The sequence below is a fragment of the Orcinus orca genome, chromosome 5 (assembly GCF_937001465.1).
Source record: "Orcinus orca chromosome 5, mOrcOrc1.1, whole genome shotgun sequence".
NCBI classification, from domain to species: Eukaryota; Metazoa; Chordata; class Mammalia; order Artiodactyla; family Delphinidae; genus Orcinus; species Orcinus orca.
In genome coordinates this window covers 66137860-66154377 of record NC_064563.1, presented here as the reverse complement: position 1 = coordinate 66154377, position 16518 = coordinate 66137860, and the positions used below count along the sequence as shown (strand labels likewise).

The 16518-nt window shown below is 44.1% G+C and overlaps 1 protein-coding gene across 1 annotated transcript; it reads right to left on the bottom strand.

Moving 5' to 3' along the window:
• Positions 1–9179: 9179 nt before the first annotated feature.
• LOC101270067 (5-hydroxytryptamine receptor 3C-like) lies at positions 9180–14963 on the bottom strand. Its single transcript, XM_012536254.3, is given in 10 exon segments — positions 9180–9628; positions 9736–9951; positions 10157–10364; positions 10732–10892; positions 11462–11552; positions 11554–11629; positions 11888–12009; positions 12888–12932; positions 13372–13537; positions 14832–14963. Coding segments are annotated over 10 exon segments (1353 nt in total). The 5' UTR covers positions 14909–14963; the 3' UTR covers positions 9180–9437.
• Between the last annotated feature and the right edge of the window lie 1555 nt (positions 14964–16518).

Sequence of the window (16518 nt, the reverse complement as noted above, 5' to 3'; positions counted from 1 at the left end):
GCTCCGCAATGGGAGAGGCCACAACAGTGAGAGGCCCGTGTATCGAAAAAAAAAAAAAAGAATCTGCCTGCCAATGCAGGGGACATGGGTTTGAGCCCTGGTCCGGGAAGATCCCATATGCTGTGGAGCAACTAAGCCCATGCGCCACAACTACTGAGCCTGCGCTCTAGAGCCCGAGAGCCACAACTACTGAGCCCACATGCCACAGCTACTGAAGCTCGCGTGCCTAGAGCTCGTGCTCTGCAACAAGAGAAGTCACCGTGATGAGAAGCCCATGCACCACAACGAAGAGTAACCCTCACTCTCCGCAACTAGAGAAAGCCCACCCGCAGTAACGAAGACCCAACACAGCCAAAAATAAATAAATAAATAATAAATAAATTTAAAAATCCTGTGGTTGATTTCTAGTTTCATACCATTGTGATTGGAAAATATGCTTGATATGATTTCAGTCTTCTTAAATTTATTGAGACTTGTTTTGTGTCTCAACATATGGTCTGTCCTTGAGAAAGTTCCATGTGTACTTGAGAAGAATGTGTATTCTGTTGTATTTGGATGGAATTCTATACAAATCTTATTAAATCCATTTGGTCTAATGTTTCACTTAAGGTCATTATTTCCTTGTTGACTTTCTGTCTCGATGACCTATCCATTGATGTCAGTGGGGTGTTAAAATCCTCTACTGTTATTGTGTTGTTGTCAGTTTCTTCCTTTAGGTCTGTTAATAATTGTTTTATATACTTCTATGTTCCCATGTTAGGTGCATATATATTAATCACTGTATGTCTTCTTGATGAATTGTCCCCTTTATCATTATATATTGTCCATTTTTGTCTTTTGTTACCTTTTTGGCTTGAAATCTATTTTCTCTGATATGAGTATGGCTACACTCATTTTCTTTTGGCTGCCATTTGCTTGGAGTATCATCTTCCATCCCTTCGCTTTTAGCCTATATTCGTCTTTAGTGCTGAGGTGAGTCTCCTGGATGCAGCATATAGTTGGGTCTTGTTTTTTAATCCATCTAGCCACTCTGAATTTTTTTTAAAATTAATTAATTAATTTTTGGCTGTGTTGGGTCTTCGTTGCTGTGCGCGGACTTTCTCTAGTTGCGGTGAGCGAGGGCTACTCTTCGTTGCGGTGCACAGGCTTCTCATTGCGGTGGCTTCTCTTGTTGCAGAGCATGGGCTCTAGGTGCACGGGCTTCAGTGGGTGTGGCACGCAGGCTCAGTAGTTGTGGCTCACGGGTCCTAGAGAGCAGGCTCAGTAGTTGTGGTGCACGGGCTTAGCTGCTCTGTGGCGTGTGGGAACTTCCCGGACTAGGGCTCGAACCCATGTCCCCTGCATTGGCAGGCGGATTCTTAACCACTGTACCACCAGGGAAGTCCCACTCTGTGTCTTTTGATTGGTGAATTCAATCCATTTACGCCTAGGGGGATTATTGATAGATGAGGCCTTAGTAATGCCATTCTCTCTTTTGTTTTCTGGTTGCTCTGTTTCTCCATTGTTTCTTTTTTCCTTGTATTTCTGTCTGCCATTTTGGTTTGGTGGTTTTCTCAGTTTCCTCTTTTTTATGTTTTGTGTCGCTGCTCTATATTATGTTTTGTGGTTACCTTGAGGTTTGTATAAAATGTCTCATAGATAAAATCGTCCTTTTTCTGCTGATAGCATCTTATCTTCACTTGCCTATACAGGTTGCATCCTTTTCCTCTCCCACTTTTATGTTTTCTTTTTTTCCTCAAACTATCTCTTTTTATGTTGTGAGTTTGTTACCAAATTGAAATAGCTAGAGTTATTTTTATGCTTTCCCCCCTTTAACCTTTATCCTATAAAAAGTGCTTGCAAACCTATTCTGATAAAGATTTGCAATTTTCTAATTCTGTTTATCACCTTGCTCAGAACTCTGTTCTGTGTTCTTTTTTGTTCTTTTGCGTTTTTGTTTCTGGTAGAAGAGCTCCTTTCAAAATTTTTTGTAAGGCAGGTCTAATGTTTATGAATTCCCTCAGCTTTTGTTTGTCTGGGAAGGTATTTATTTCTCCTTCATATCTGAATGATAACTTTTCTGGACAGAGTGTTCTTGGGTGACAGTTTTTATCCTTCAGAATTAAAAAAATGTCTTTCCACTCCCTCTTGGCCTGTGGAGTTTTTGCTGACAAATATGCTGATAGACTAATGGGGGTTCCTTTGTAGGTTACCATTCTTTTTTCCCTGGCTGTCTTTAAAAAACATTCTTTGTCATTGACATCTGACAATTTAAATACAATGTGTCTTGGAGAAGGTCTCTTGGCATTGAGGTAATTAGGTGTTCTCTTAGCTTCATGGACTTGTATGTCCAGTTCTTTCCCTAGGTTTGGCAGATTCTCAGCTATTATTTCTTTAAATAAACTCTCTGCTCCCTTTTCTGTCTCTTCTCCTTCTGGGATACTCATTACCCTAATGTTGCCCTTCCTAAAAGAGTCAGATTGCTCTTGTAGAATTCCCCTCATTTTAAAAATATCTTATTTCTCTTTCCTCTTCCACTTTTTTCATTTCTAGGTTTCTATCTTTGAGCTCAATAATTATCTCTTTCATATGGTCTGCTCTATTTCCATTGCTTTCTTATGCATCCTCATCTTGTTTATTGAGTTCTTTACCTCCAGCATTTCTGTTTGGTTCTTTTTTAGAGTTTCAGTCTCTTTGGTAAAGTATTCCTTCTGTTTGTTAATTTTATTCCTGAGCTCATTAAACTACCTTTCTGAGTTTTCTTGTAGCTCATTGAGTTTCTTCATGACAGCTATTTTGAATTCTCTATCAGTTAGATTAGTATTCTGTGATTTTAAGTTTAATTTCTGGAGAATTGTCATTTTCTTTTGGTGGTATAATGTGAACTGTGGCTTTTCATAGTACTTGATGAACTATTCCTCTGCCTGTGCCTTTGAAGTACAAACAGGTTAGAAGTTAGAGGCCCTTCTCTTTTTCTAGTAGGTGGTGCTATAGTACAAGTTTTTGGTTTCTCTTACCTGAGCTGCCTTCAGTTTTATTTAGGAGTCAATGCTTTCCACCATCTCTGTAATAGGTGTGGCTCTGTGCCTTCATTATAGCTTCTTATGCCTCTGGGTTCGTTGCTGCTTTGCTTCTGCCAGTGCTGCTGTCGTTGCTTCCTGGTGCACTGGGATGATGGGCTCTTCCCTTGCCACTAGTTTCCCCTGAGTCACAGGATCTGCCCTGTCAGGGGAGGCCTAGGGAGAGCGGGGAGCCCAGATCACTCAGGCACCTCTGTCCTGGCTGGTGTTTTAAGGTTCACGGGCTCTGCCACTGCGAGTCTGGGGGCAAGGACCAGGAGCATGGGTGCCTCAGTAGCTGGAGGGACAGGGTCCCAGGACCCACTGCTGCTGCCGCCCAGTTACCTGTGGCTGCCGGGGCTGCTGGAGTTGTGTGTTGCCTCCCCTGCTACTACCAAGTTCTCTGGGGCTGTGGACTCAACTGCCGTGGCCGGACGGCCAGGATTGCAGCCACTGACTCTGCTGTTTCCTCAGTTCTGCCTCTTGTATGTGTTCCACTCCACCACCTTTAGATGTACAGGTATTTGGAATTCTCTGGTGTCCTGGTGTGTTGGGCAGAGGCACCTTTGTTGAATTTTGGATGTCTTACTCATTGTAGATTGAATGGGAGAGGCAAAGGGAGCTTTGACTCTGCCATGTTGCTGACATCACCCAGTCAGTTCTTTAATACGTATTCCTTTTTATATTTGTACGAGAGTCATGATTTTGCCTTTTTTCTGAAAATTGTCTTTAAACAGTATAATCCCTAGAGTTTATTCAGATTTCATCAGTTATACACACATTCATTTGTGTGTGTGAACAAGCCAGTTTCGGAGGGTTCCAGTGAGAGGCAAGGAAATCATGAGAACTTGGGAAAGTCCAAAGGCTGATGTTGGCCACAGTGAAGACTGACACCCTGAGGTTAAGGGTTATCAGAGCGAAATGGGATAAATCTTTTGGTGGGGATCATTCTGGATACAGAGTCTAATACTTAGTTTTTCATTTTCAAGAATTATTATTTCTTCATTCCTTGGCCATGACCTGGATGTGTTAAAACATAGGATTAAGAGTTAGACAAAATTGGATTAAAAATGGTTCTACCACTTACTTGCTATATGATCCTGGGGAAGGATCTTATTCTCTTTCTACCTAGATGTCTAATGCTGATATCTGCCTCATAGAATTGTTGTGAGGATCAAATGAGATAAAGACTATAATGGGCTTGGCATATAGAAAGTACAGTTGACCTTTGAACAACACAGGAATTAGGGGCACCCACCCTCTGAGTACTTGAAAATCTACTTATAACTTAGAGTGGACCCTCCATATCCATGGTTCCTCCATATCTGTGATTCTGCATCTGCAGAGTCAACCAACCCCAGATTCAACCAACCTCGTATTGTGTAGTACTGCAGAATTTACTATTGAAAAGAATCTGTGTAAAAGTGGACCTGCTCAGTTCGAACCCATGTTGTTCAAGGGTCAACTGTACTCAGTAAATGATAGCTATTATTATTAAAACAACTTTCTATGTTTAAACCAAGAAAAGGCCTTGGTTTAGACATAGAAAACTGCAGAAGCCACCATGTCTTTATGTTACTGTAGACCCATTAATACTCAAACAGGCAGAGTTCTTTCTCAACAAGGACAAATGGAATAATAGTTCATCAAATCATCAACCTCAACAATAGGTCAGTGATGAAAAGCACAGGTGCATGTTAGTTGATACCTGCTCTTTGTTTTCTTTGCAACTTTTATATTTCTTTTCATGTAAGAAAGGATTTATAAGCCTGTTCATATAAATGATTTTACAAATCAGAAAAAAAAATCTGACAATGTGTCCAAATTCTAGTCAAGAAAATATGGGTAATGTGGGCATCTGTGCTTAGTATGTTCTTCTGACATATCCTAGGTCCACTAATGATCTCAGAGGGGTCTGAGTAGTGTCCCCACTAGAGGGTGGTGAGGGACTCCTGAAGGGCTGACAAATCCACGTCCTTTCTTCAGGTCTTTCTTTCAGCTTTATGTATCACTAAGGACCTGCTAATTCAGGATTGCTAAAATGAGACATTTGTAAACTAAAATTTGCACACTACTCAAGTGTCATCAGGATTCAACTATTGATTCATTCTACTAAGATCCTGTATTCTCTGGCAAAGTTAAAAGTCTCCTGCCTGCAAGCAGACACCCCCATGTTGGAATTCTCTCAGTTTCCAGGGCTTTTTTTAATCAGTGCATTAGCAGCATTGACCTGAGGTGGTTGAGCTGCTATTACTGCTTTTTGATAATGAACTGGTAGCTTTGTTTCGTCATCATCTATTCAGTGTCATGTAAATTGTTTGATTTCCCCCTTCAGGGTATTGCAATGCATATTTGCATCAAAAGTAGCTCTGCTTTTAAGAAAAAAGTAGTTTTGCTTTCTGGTTCAGGTATCTATATCTTATTGTTAAAATGGACGTATACAAATTTTAAATCTACTTGTGTAGTGACACTACATTGGTGATATACTTTCAGAGAGTGTAAGCTAGTTAAATAACTTATAATATCAAGACAAGTATAATAAAAATATTGCCTATTTTAAAGTTTATAGGGCATTGTTTTCTGATTAAAAAGACTCAGGTAAACTCAAATTCTCTTATATAGTACATAGTAAACAAATTCACATGTAATTATAGCAACAAGTTTGCTGCAACTTTTAATTTTGTTCCTTTTCAATTCTGTATTGTCACTGGTTCTTTTTAGAGTGAGGCATTATGCATGGGTGAGTAAAATAGATTCCATGATCAAAACCATTTGAAAGATACTTTTCTAAATTCTTTGATGGGATTATAAATGCTTACCCTCACAATCCTCAAACATTACACAATAGCAACAAAATAACCAACATGGGACTCCTCCTCCAATTTCTCACCTTGCTCATCCAGAGATCCTGGCTACCTTGACCTGCTTCCATAAATGTAGAGCCTGTCTATTAGGCTTCATCCTGACCTCTTCTGATGAATAAATACATCAGGATGATATCCCAGGACACATCTCATCATGATCTTATCATTCATTTCTCAGCCGCCACAAATGTCATTTTCTCAGGGAGGCCTTCCTGGAATATACTGTTAACCTGTGTGTCATTCTCTGTCCTATTACCCTGTTTATTTATTTTAGAACAGTTATCATTGTATCAAATCATCAGTCTCCTCCTGTCTCCTCCTCAGTCTCCTCCTGTCTGTCTTGTTCATTGCCATATCCCCAGCACTTAAAAAAGTGTCTAGAACATAAGTAAGCACTAAGTGAAGATTGGCTAAACAATGAATGAGTGCTTTACTCATTCATTCATTCCATGTTGCTGTTCTGGGGACCAGATGACTGGAAGGTCCATGGAGGCAGAAGCTCTCATTTAAGCCTGATGGCATGTTGCATGTACAGGAGGTCCACCTGCCAGCTGACCAGTGGGGATTATCAGCTACCCCAGCCCTGTATTTTTTTCTTCAATTGCAGAAATTGAAGCAGGGCTGCTGTTCTTCATTGCATCCCCCAACCTCCTCCATCCCCATGAGAAGTAGTCCAAAGCTCTGGAAACTCATCTTAGGTGTATTGTCTGAATCCCCATCTCCTATCAAGGAGCACTGAGCTGGTCTGGCTGTGAGGGTTTCATATAATTAGAAATGGTGGAGGCTGTGTGTGAGCTGAAGCTGTGAGTGATGTCAACATCAAGGAAGCATGGGGAGCTGAGGTCCTTGAGCCCTGGTGATTCATCCGAAGGTAGAGGAGGGCCAGGGCAGACACTGATGAAAGTTGAGTATATGGATCCGGGAATCAGAGAGTCTGGGAGGTGACAGTGGGGAGCAGTGGAATGAGAGAATAAGCCGGAAGTGGTGAACAGAGAGAATTTTGTGGGGGGTTATTTATTTTCTGTTGTTGTTTAATTCCTTTATTGAGATATAATTTACATACCATAAAATTCACCCATTTGAAGCACACAATTCAATGGTTTTTAGTATATTTGCAGAGTTATGCAATCATCACCAGTCTAATTTTAGAACATTTTTAAAAATCATCCCCCAAAGAAATCCTGTACTCATTAGCAGCCATTCCTCTTTCACCTACCGTGTTCCCCACTAAGTCCTAGGCAACCACTAATTTACTTTCTGCTTCTATAAATTAGCATATTCTGGTCATTTCATATAAATGGGATTATATAATATGTGGTCTTTTTTTTTTTTTTTTTGCGGTACGCGGGCCTCTCACTGTTGTGGCCTCTCCCGTTGCGGAGCACAGGCTCCGGACGCGCAGGCTCAGCGGCCATGGCTCACGGGCCCAGCCGCTCCGCGGCATGTGGGATCTTCCCGGACCGGGGCACAAACCCGTATCCCCTGCATCGGCAGGCGGACTCTCAATCACTGCGCCACCAGGGAAGCCCCATAATATGTGGTCTTTTGTGACTGGTTTTTCTTTTACTTAGCATGTTTTTAATGTTCATCTATGTTGTGGCCTATATCATGTGCTTCATTTCTTTTTATGGTCAAATAATATCCCATTGTATATATATGTAACATCTTATGTATTCATTCATCAGTTGATAGACATTTGGGTTGTTTCCACTTTTTGGCTATTATAAACAATGTCACTATGAACATTTGAATACAAGTTTTTGTGTGAACATATGTTTTCATTTCTCCTGGGTATATATCTAGGAATGGAATTGCTAGATCATATAGTAATTCTGTGTTCAACACTTTGAGGAACTGCCAAGCTGTTTGCTAAAGTGTGCACCATTTGCATTCTACTGGGGGCTATTTCTGGCAGATGGTTTTATGAGTTTGTTCTGGACACTTTGAGTCCCCTGAGTACCACGAGAATGAGTGTGTTGGGATTCCGCTTGGATCCCACTATTTAACTATTGCTGCACAAACCCCTGGATCCCATGAGGCCCATTTGCTATGATTTTACCTATATGTAACCCCAGAGGTGTATTGTGACCAGTGAGTCCTCTCAGGCCTCATGTCCCTCCATCTGTTCATACATTTTGTTCACTGCCTTCTCCACATGAAGCTCTCCTAACCTCTAGCCCAGTAGTTTCAACTCTGGCTGCACATTAGAATCTCATGGGGAGCTTTCAAATACACCAAAGCCGTGGCCCATGCCAAAGGTTCTGATTTAATTGGTCTGGGGTAAAGCCTGGGTATTAGGATTATTTGAAAATCTCCTCAGATGATTCTAACGTGCAGCCAGGATTGAGAACCATTGCTCCAGCTAAAGGAATCCTTTCTCCTTTGAACTCTTATAACAGTTTCTCTCTCTCTCTCTTTTTTTTGGCCATGTGGCGCTCTTGTAGGATCTTAGTTCCCCGACCAGGGGTTGAACCTAGGGCCCCGGCAGTGAGAGCACAAAGTCCTAACCACTGGACCACCAGGGAATTCCTGCAGTTTCTCTTTAATGGTGATCAACAAAGCTTTAAAAACATGTTCTACATTTCATTGAAATTATTTACATATGTATTTTAGTTCTCCAGCTGTGCCACAAGCTCTTTGAGGACAGACATTGTATTTGATTCCTCAAGTCTCCCACAGGGTTACCCAAGGACATTTGTTTATCCCCTCACCTGGGCTCAATAAACATTCATTAAGCACAGACCCGAAATCTATCCCTGAAAAAATGAACTAAAAATAGCAAGAACTGCATGACTTTGGGCAAGTTACATAACCTCTGAGCCTCTCGTAAAAGACTGGGTTACAGCAGTCTCCAGCTGGCATTATTGTGGAACAATGCACAGGACCCAGCCCGGCAGGAAGTTATCATGAGGTCTAACTTGGCCACCCTCCTAAACTTTCAGCCCCTCCGCACATTTCCCATTCTGCCTTCCCTGATTTGCTTTTTCTCCTTGGTACTTAGCACATACTCTATGTTTCTCTCACTTATCTTTTTTACTGTCAGTCTCCACCCACCCCCAAGGTAAGCTCCGTGTGGATAGAGATTTTTGCCAGTTTAGTTCACTGCTGTATCTTCACAATTCAGAACAGTGCCTAGCAGGTAGTAGATGCTCAATAAATATTTATTAAAACAATAAATAAATATTTCAGCCTATTTTTCAGGAGGTTTAATCCCTGTCCTCTATTCCAGCAACATGAATTACTTTTTGGTAAATATTTGTAGCCTTTATTATAAAGCCTTCCTTTTCCAGTAAAAATGATATTTCTAACATAAACATGTATATTCTGAATTCATTGTGTTTTGGAAATATAATGTCAGTTCTGAGAGAGTCGGCAGTAGTTCTGTTTAAGCCCTGGGAAGGCTGGAGCAGGGATCACGGGCACATTTCTGGGACTGTTGTATGTGAACTGGAGCAGGGGAACAGGGCCTGGGATGGTTAGTTGAAGCCAAGGAAACCTGAACACCAGGTGTTCTTGCACCGTTAGAACACTACTCCTAGGTGTTCCAGAGGATGATGGAGGTGGCCAAGAAAAGCAGGTAGATGCGGAAGAGCAGGGTGTCCATCATGTGGCTGAAATGCACCCACAGGTCAGCTAGCCGGGCCCTTGTCCATCCTGAGCCACCATTCAGTTCTGCCTCTCTGGGTCCCAGCTCCTTCCCTCCCAATTCCCCTGGCTCCTTCTGTCCTGTGGAGAGGGCAGAGACGCAGCTGTGAAGTGGGAAGGAGACAGGATTAGAGAAATGGGAAGTTGGGCCCAGTGCAGAGAGTGTGGGCAGTGCAGATTTCTCTTACCAGACAGGTGGGTGGGTGTGAGGCCCAGGCCCACATCCTCCTTCCAGAGAGCGGCAGGGCAGCATTTCCTTGGGCTGGTGCAGTGTAGAAGCAGGGAACGGAGGCAGCGAGGCCTGGGTGGGGGCTGGGTGGTGGCCAGGTGCAGCAGGTAGGTGATGAAGATGTTCTTCAGCAGGCTGACCACCATCAGTGACAGACACAGGGCGAAGTAGACACCTGGGTGGCGGGAAGGAGCACACCTGAGTGAGTCAGGTCCAGAGGAACCACCAAGCCCCCCTTTTTTCTGTCTCACACACTGAGCCCTTTCTAAGATGACCACTGTCTCCCTCTGCTGCCTCGGCAGATCTAGCCAGTTCACCCGCCTACCCTGCCTCTTTCTTTTTTCTTTTTTCATTTTTCAACAGTGGGGTGGGGGCCATACTGATGAGGGAGGTGCCACTGGCAGGGAGTAAGTCATTCAACGTCATGAGCAGGAAGACGTTGTAGCCCAGCAGGAGTGTCATCTTGAATGGGGCGCGGTTCTCGCTTTCTACTGGCAGGAAGAAGCTGAGGGCATCGATGGTGATCAGAAAGCTACTGGGCATCAGGGGACTTATGACGTAGAGGCTGGGCCTGTGCCTGATGGCCACCTGGTGGGGAGGAGAGAGCAGAGAACCAGGTGAAGCTAGAACTGAAGGGAAACCAAGAGATGATTCCAGACTCTTCCTTTCTTGATGTCCTCACTCCAGCAGGGGCTCTTTCTGGGGCTGGATGAGGAGCAGCTTTCATATGACTAATAGGACTCCCCCATACCCACCAAAGCAAACCTAGGCCAGAGCTGGCAGGTGCAGAGAGGGGGACTTCTTTGGGGGACTTGGGAGAGAGGAACGCTATGAGGGTTATGGTGCCCAGGGACTTTCTGGTCTTAGGGCAAGAGGTGAGAGGCTCTGAGATTTAGAAGTGTACGATGAGAAAGATATGGGGGTTGGACAGCCATGCCAGAGTCTCTGGCCTTACATAGAACATGATCTGGTCAAAAAGGCTGAAGCCCACAGGTATCTTCGGGGTGGCCTTGTTGATGCCCAGGAGCTCCCACTCCCCTTGTGTGTGGCCAATGTCACGTGAGGTGTCTGTTATGTCCCACACTTCCTTGTCCATGCCCAGCAACGTGTTTTCCACTGCAGGGGAGACACTCACTCAGCACACATCTGCTCAGCACCTACTCTGTGTGGGGCTCAGAGAGGTGATTCAACAACTGCTTTAGCTACCTCTTTCAGACAGTCCTGTAATGTGACTTCCTTGCTGCCCAACTGCCTTCTTTCAATTCTGGGCTTTCTCAGGAAGTCTTGTTCTCTCTTAAGTTCAACTTCCCCTACCCCACCATCCACACACCCCCAATTAGCAAATACTCCACTGTCCCTTTTTATGCATTAAAAAAAATGACCGTGGGCTTCCCTGGTGGTGCAGTGGTTGAGAGTCAGCCTGCCGATGCAGGGGACACGGGTTCTTGACCCAGTCCGGGAAGATCCCACATGCCGCGGAGCGGCTGGGCCCGTGAGCCATGGCCGCTGAGCCTGCGCGTCCGGAGCCGGTGCTCCGCAATGCGAGAGGCCACGGTAGTGAGAGGCCCGTGTACTGCAAAAAATTAAAATTAAAATTAAAAAAATGACTTTGCTTCTGAGTGTTTTTTTGTTGCCCCACAGTTGATCTCAGTTTACCCCGTGCCAGAACCACCACTGCAACTCACCTGTGTAGAGGAAAGAGCTAAAAGTGAGGGTGCAGTTCTTCTGGTCAAAAGAGAAGTAGATGTCCAGGTTACAGATGCTGGTCACCTGCAACCTGTTTGTTGTACACAACGCGACCTTCATTAGTCACACAGGCAGAGAGGCCATCCAGAGTGTGATCCACATCGTTGCTAAGCGGTAGAAGGGGAGGGGGCGCAAATGCTCTGGGTTTCACATCAGTTTATGTTTTGCTCTTAAGGCAGGGCTTCCCAATGCTGCCACTCCGCCATCTTTTCTCCCTACTGCTTTCTCATTTCTAGCAGAGAAGTTGATGAGCTGTGATTGTGCTCCTCTCTGAAATAAGTTTTCAGTGGTCCCGCTGAATGGGTTTGCCCTGCAGTGCCCTCGCCTGCTCCTTGCAGAAGGGTCTTCCCCCAGCTTTTCCCAGCCCTGATACCCATGATTCCACGATGAAGATGTCTCGGAGCCACAGGTTCTCAGATGTCACAGTGAGTTTATTGATATCACCACATTCTCCTGGGTCCCAGCTGATGAATGGGTGACTCCAGATCTAGGGCATAGGGCCCAGAGGGATGGTTATGGCTGAAACCTGGAGCTAGTTTATGTCAGCATCTCCTGCCCTTCCAGTCCCTTAAAAATATATACATATGTATGTATTTTTTTCTAAATGTATGTACTATGGGCATATGATAAAATTTCAACAATTCCAGAAAGGTATAATATAAAGAATAATTTTTTCCCTCCTTAATTTAGTCCAACTCAGTTCATATCCCCAACTCAGGTCCATTATTAACAGTTTTTTATATATCATTCTAGAAAAAAATATATCCCAGCATTCATTTTTATTTACACAGATAGAATGATACTGTGCACATTGTTATGCATCTTGCTTTTCTGTTTTGTTTTGGTCTTTTTTTTTTGGCCACACTGCATGGCATGAGGGATCTTAGTTCCCCGACCAGGGATGGAACCTGTGCCCCCTGCAGTGGCAGTGCGGAGTCCTAACCACTGGACCACCAGAGAATTCCCTGCGGGTTTTTTTTTTTTTTTAAACCACATTTCCTTTTAAACTCTGATTCCTCTCCTCTTTCTGGTGATAATGTCCCTCTTCTCTAGCTAACAAAGTCTTACTGGCCTTTCACTTCCTGCTCAAGGGAAATCTTAAGCTGGGTGCTGGATACATTTGGACCTTGAAGCTTACTTAGGGGCTTCCAACTGTGCCGCCCTCCATCTTTCTGTTTTTTTTCCATCTGAATTTCAAAGTTGATTGGCAGCCCAGAAAGCTATTTGTCACCAGCACTGGCCCCATTCTGGTTGGCTTTGTGTATTTCCTTGGGCACTGTCAATTTCAACAAATGTGATTTTTGCAAGGAAAGCCAGAAAATCAGGCAAGGAGAAAAAGAGAAGAAGAAAGCTGAGCTTACATACCAACTTTAACCACAGAAATGACATCAGCAGCTGAAGTTGTGCATCCTGACCAAAAGATCCCCGTCCAGGATGATTAATGCCATGAAATCAGGTCCTAGTCTACCTCCTTCCTTTGTTTCCTAAGTGGTCCCATGTGACAGTTCAGCTTTTCAATTACAAGTCTCAAAAGAAAGTAGTTCAGAAAAATGCAGGTTGCATGGAAAATATAGGGGAAAAAACAGCATGGGGGCCCATTGGGAATGTTTTCTTAGTATAATTTTCCTATAAGGGCAGGACTCAAGGACAAACGTTACCTGCAGAAATGTCACAGCAGCGTTCCCCTTCATGTCTCTCCACCCCATAGGATGAACATTTAACTTGTACAGAATTCATTCAGGGGACTCTTTGCTCACTACTGGACAGGTGCAGTGTTGGATTGACAGGGTAAAGAGTTCTTGTTTCCTATTAGCAGGCTATGGAAAGAATGTTATCAGTCAAAACTCACCACTTTAAGGATGGCAGACAGGGTGAAGGAGATGCTGATGTGAGTGGGGATGCTATAGTTGATTACTGGACGGAAGTCCTTCTGGTTAAATATAGCCTGGAAGACAGCAGGGTCTACGCCACGCTGCTCAAAGACTGAACAATTGATGCTGAAATGTTTGCCCTTTCTGTAGAGTAGAGACCCCGTAAGATGGGAATAGGGCTTTTCTGTTTCCTAAGTGAGAGGAGTGCCAGGGCTGGGACCTTAGAGCCTCTCTGCAGAGAAAGAAAATGTGGACATGGGGTGGGCATGTGAACCCCTCCTTCTTAGGCCAAGATTCCCGAATGCCAAGTTCTTCCTGCCAGGGCTGTTGGGGGGGCTGGTCTCGTCTGGTAGGCAAATGATGGAAGTTGATGTGGTGAGCTGAGTCAGGGCTCAGCCCTTCCTTCCTGTGGTTTTGCTCCCATATAAATCCTACCCAAATCTGTATGCAGACTGCCTCTCTGGGGAGGCCTATTCCTTCCATAGTCATAACCCTAAAGTTTTGGCCTTTGTCTGACCATACTTTTTTCTCTCTAGCTCTATTGTGATTCTTCCTCATAGACACTGAACAAAATTCCCCTAAAATTTTGTTTCTCAGTGGTCCCGTCCCACTTTCATGTTTTCTCATTTCCTGAAAGGAAAAGTTTGGAGAGAAGTAAACATGAGTGTGATGTAAAACATGTGGGAACTTAAAGAACGTTGTATTCAATGTAAATTTATTGACTACCTACACTGTTCTGTGCTCTGTGCCCTTCTCAAACCCAATGACTTCCTCTAAGATCTGTGGGAGCCATTTTCATCATCATCATCTTGAAAAGATCTCATTGATCATCTACCATGTGACTGGTGGAGCTATGTGACGAAACATAAAAGCCCTTCTGCCCACCTCACCCACACGCCAACCGCAGGTGACTCCGGTTATTCCTGTAGCTGAGCCCAGCAAGTTCTTTCCCATGCCTCTTCTACTGTCTCCCCATACCAGTTAACTCATAAGGTACATCTCCAGACTAAGGAGAAGCATATCTGGGGGAAAGCAAACATTGTCCTTTCCCCTCCACATTACCTCCTCTACAAGATCTTCCCAAGTGAGGTGGGAAAGGAGTTATATTATTATTAACAGGACCCAAACGACCCTGTTCATTGTTACTAATCTTGGTATAAAGGAAGAGTTGAACATTATAAAGGGGTGGAATCAGAAAGGTGGTAAAATGGAAGGACAGACAATTTGGTAGATGTCTATGCAGGCAAATGAGACGGGCGCTATGCGTACTGATCAGTGAAATGGGCGTTTCATCTGTTTCCCAAAGGAAACCAAAATATAGATACTACAGAGAAAAGCAATGTATAGTCCAGTTATTTTAGATGCTTTCTAGTTCTGGGGAATGAGGGTGTTTCTGGAATTTTCCTAGAACAATATTCCCCTCTTTCCCTGTTCTTGCCCTGTCTTACCTTGAAGCAGAAGGCTGACAGGGAGGCAGAGGAGGAATTCCCCTGTCGTGGACCACCCCCCTTCCATCCTCCTCTTCTGGACTCTTCTCTTGGGACTCACCAGGAACCCCCAAACTCTGGAGCTTAAAGGAGCCCAGACCACACCTTGGTTCCTGGTTTTGAATACTGCTCATGACAGGTAACCACTCCCTGGTGAGAGGCTGTGGCCAGAGAGATCACAGCAGAGTGTCCTGCTTTGCCCCTGTCCAGGTATGCCTTCTGGGCTCCAGGCAGGGAGGAAGTTAGGCCAAGACTAGGGGAGAAGTGCCTGTTTAGCCGCCTTGTCTAGATAAGTGGTTTAAATTTGAGTAACAAGGACCTTTCAGGAAAACTGGGGGACTTGGGAGATGGGGCAGGTGAGGCCATTGATAAAGGTCGCCTCAGGTCCTTCTGGAACTAACTGTGCCTCAGAGAAAGTGCAGGACCACCAGGAGGGGATGGGTATGCTCTCTTGTGGCGGGGACACTTGCTGATTTCACGAGGCAAGAACATGTAATTATTTTGTTGCAGACCTAAAAGTATATCCTCTATCCAACTGTGGACATTAGGGATTACTGTCAATACTTAGTTAAGAAGCTTGCTTGAGAGGTTAAGCTCCTTTTTTTAAAATTAATTTATTTTATTTAATTTATTTTGGCTGCATTGGGTCTTCATTGCTGTGCATGGGCTTTCTGTAGTTGCGGTGAGCAGGGGCTACTCTTTGTTGCGGTGTGCGGGCCTCTCATCGTGGTGGCTTCTCTTGTTGCGGAGCACAGGCTCTAGGTGCATGGGATTCAGTAGTTGTGGCACGCGGGCTCAGTAGTTGTGGCTCGTAGGCTGTAGAGCGCAGGCTCAGTAGCTGTGGCACACGGGCTTAGTTGCTTCGCGGCATGTGGGATCTTCCGGGACCAGGGCTCAAACCCGTGTCCCCTGCATTGGCAGGCAGATTCTTAACCACTGCACCACCAGGGAAGCCCTAAGCTCCTTTTCTGAGACATAAACCTCTCAGAACTCTGTCCCCGCAGCTAGCACCACAGTACAGAACTGCGTCATCCCTTGTATGTACTGTTGGAATAGTTTCTTCATAAGGTTTCCTCTATCTAGTTTCCCCCAACCTAATCCTTTATTTTGCACTTCTCCTAAAACAGAACTCTCCCACTTACCCTTCCTTATCTAATGTCTGTAAAGGCCTACAGCCCTGGCGCTGTCAGGTAATGTGTGTGAGTAGAAAAATCATTTGGAGGTTTGTGTGTGTATGTCTGAAAGCTCCCCGGATGGTTCTGGTTCACACTCACATTATTGAAAACCTTTGGGATGGGCTATATTGAGATACCACAATCAGGATATTGCTATTGCTATTGCTACACTCACAATACAGAACATTAACACCAGGATTCTTTCATGTCACCCTTTTATAGCTACAACTACCTCCCTCCCCATTCTTCCACCACCTGGCAACCATTCATTTGTTCTCCATTTCTATAATTTTGTCATTTCAAGAATGTTATATAGATCAAATCATGCAGATGTAACCTTTTGGGATTGGCTTTTTTCATTCAACAAAATTCTCTGGAGATCCATCCAGATTGCTGCCTGTATAAGTACTCACCCCTTTTACATTGCTGAGTAGTAGTCCCTGGTATGGATGTACCACAGTTT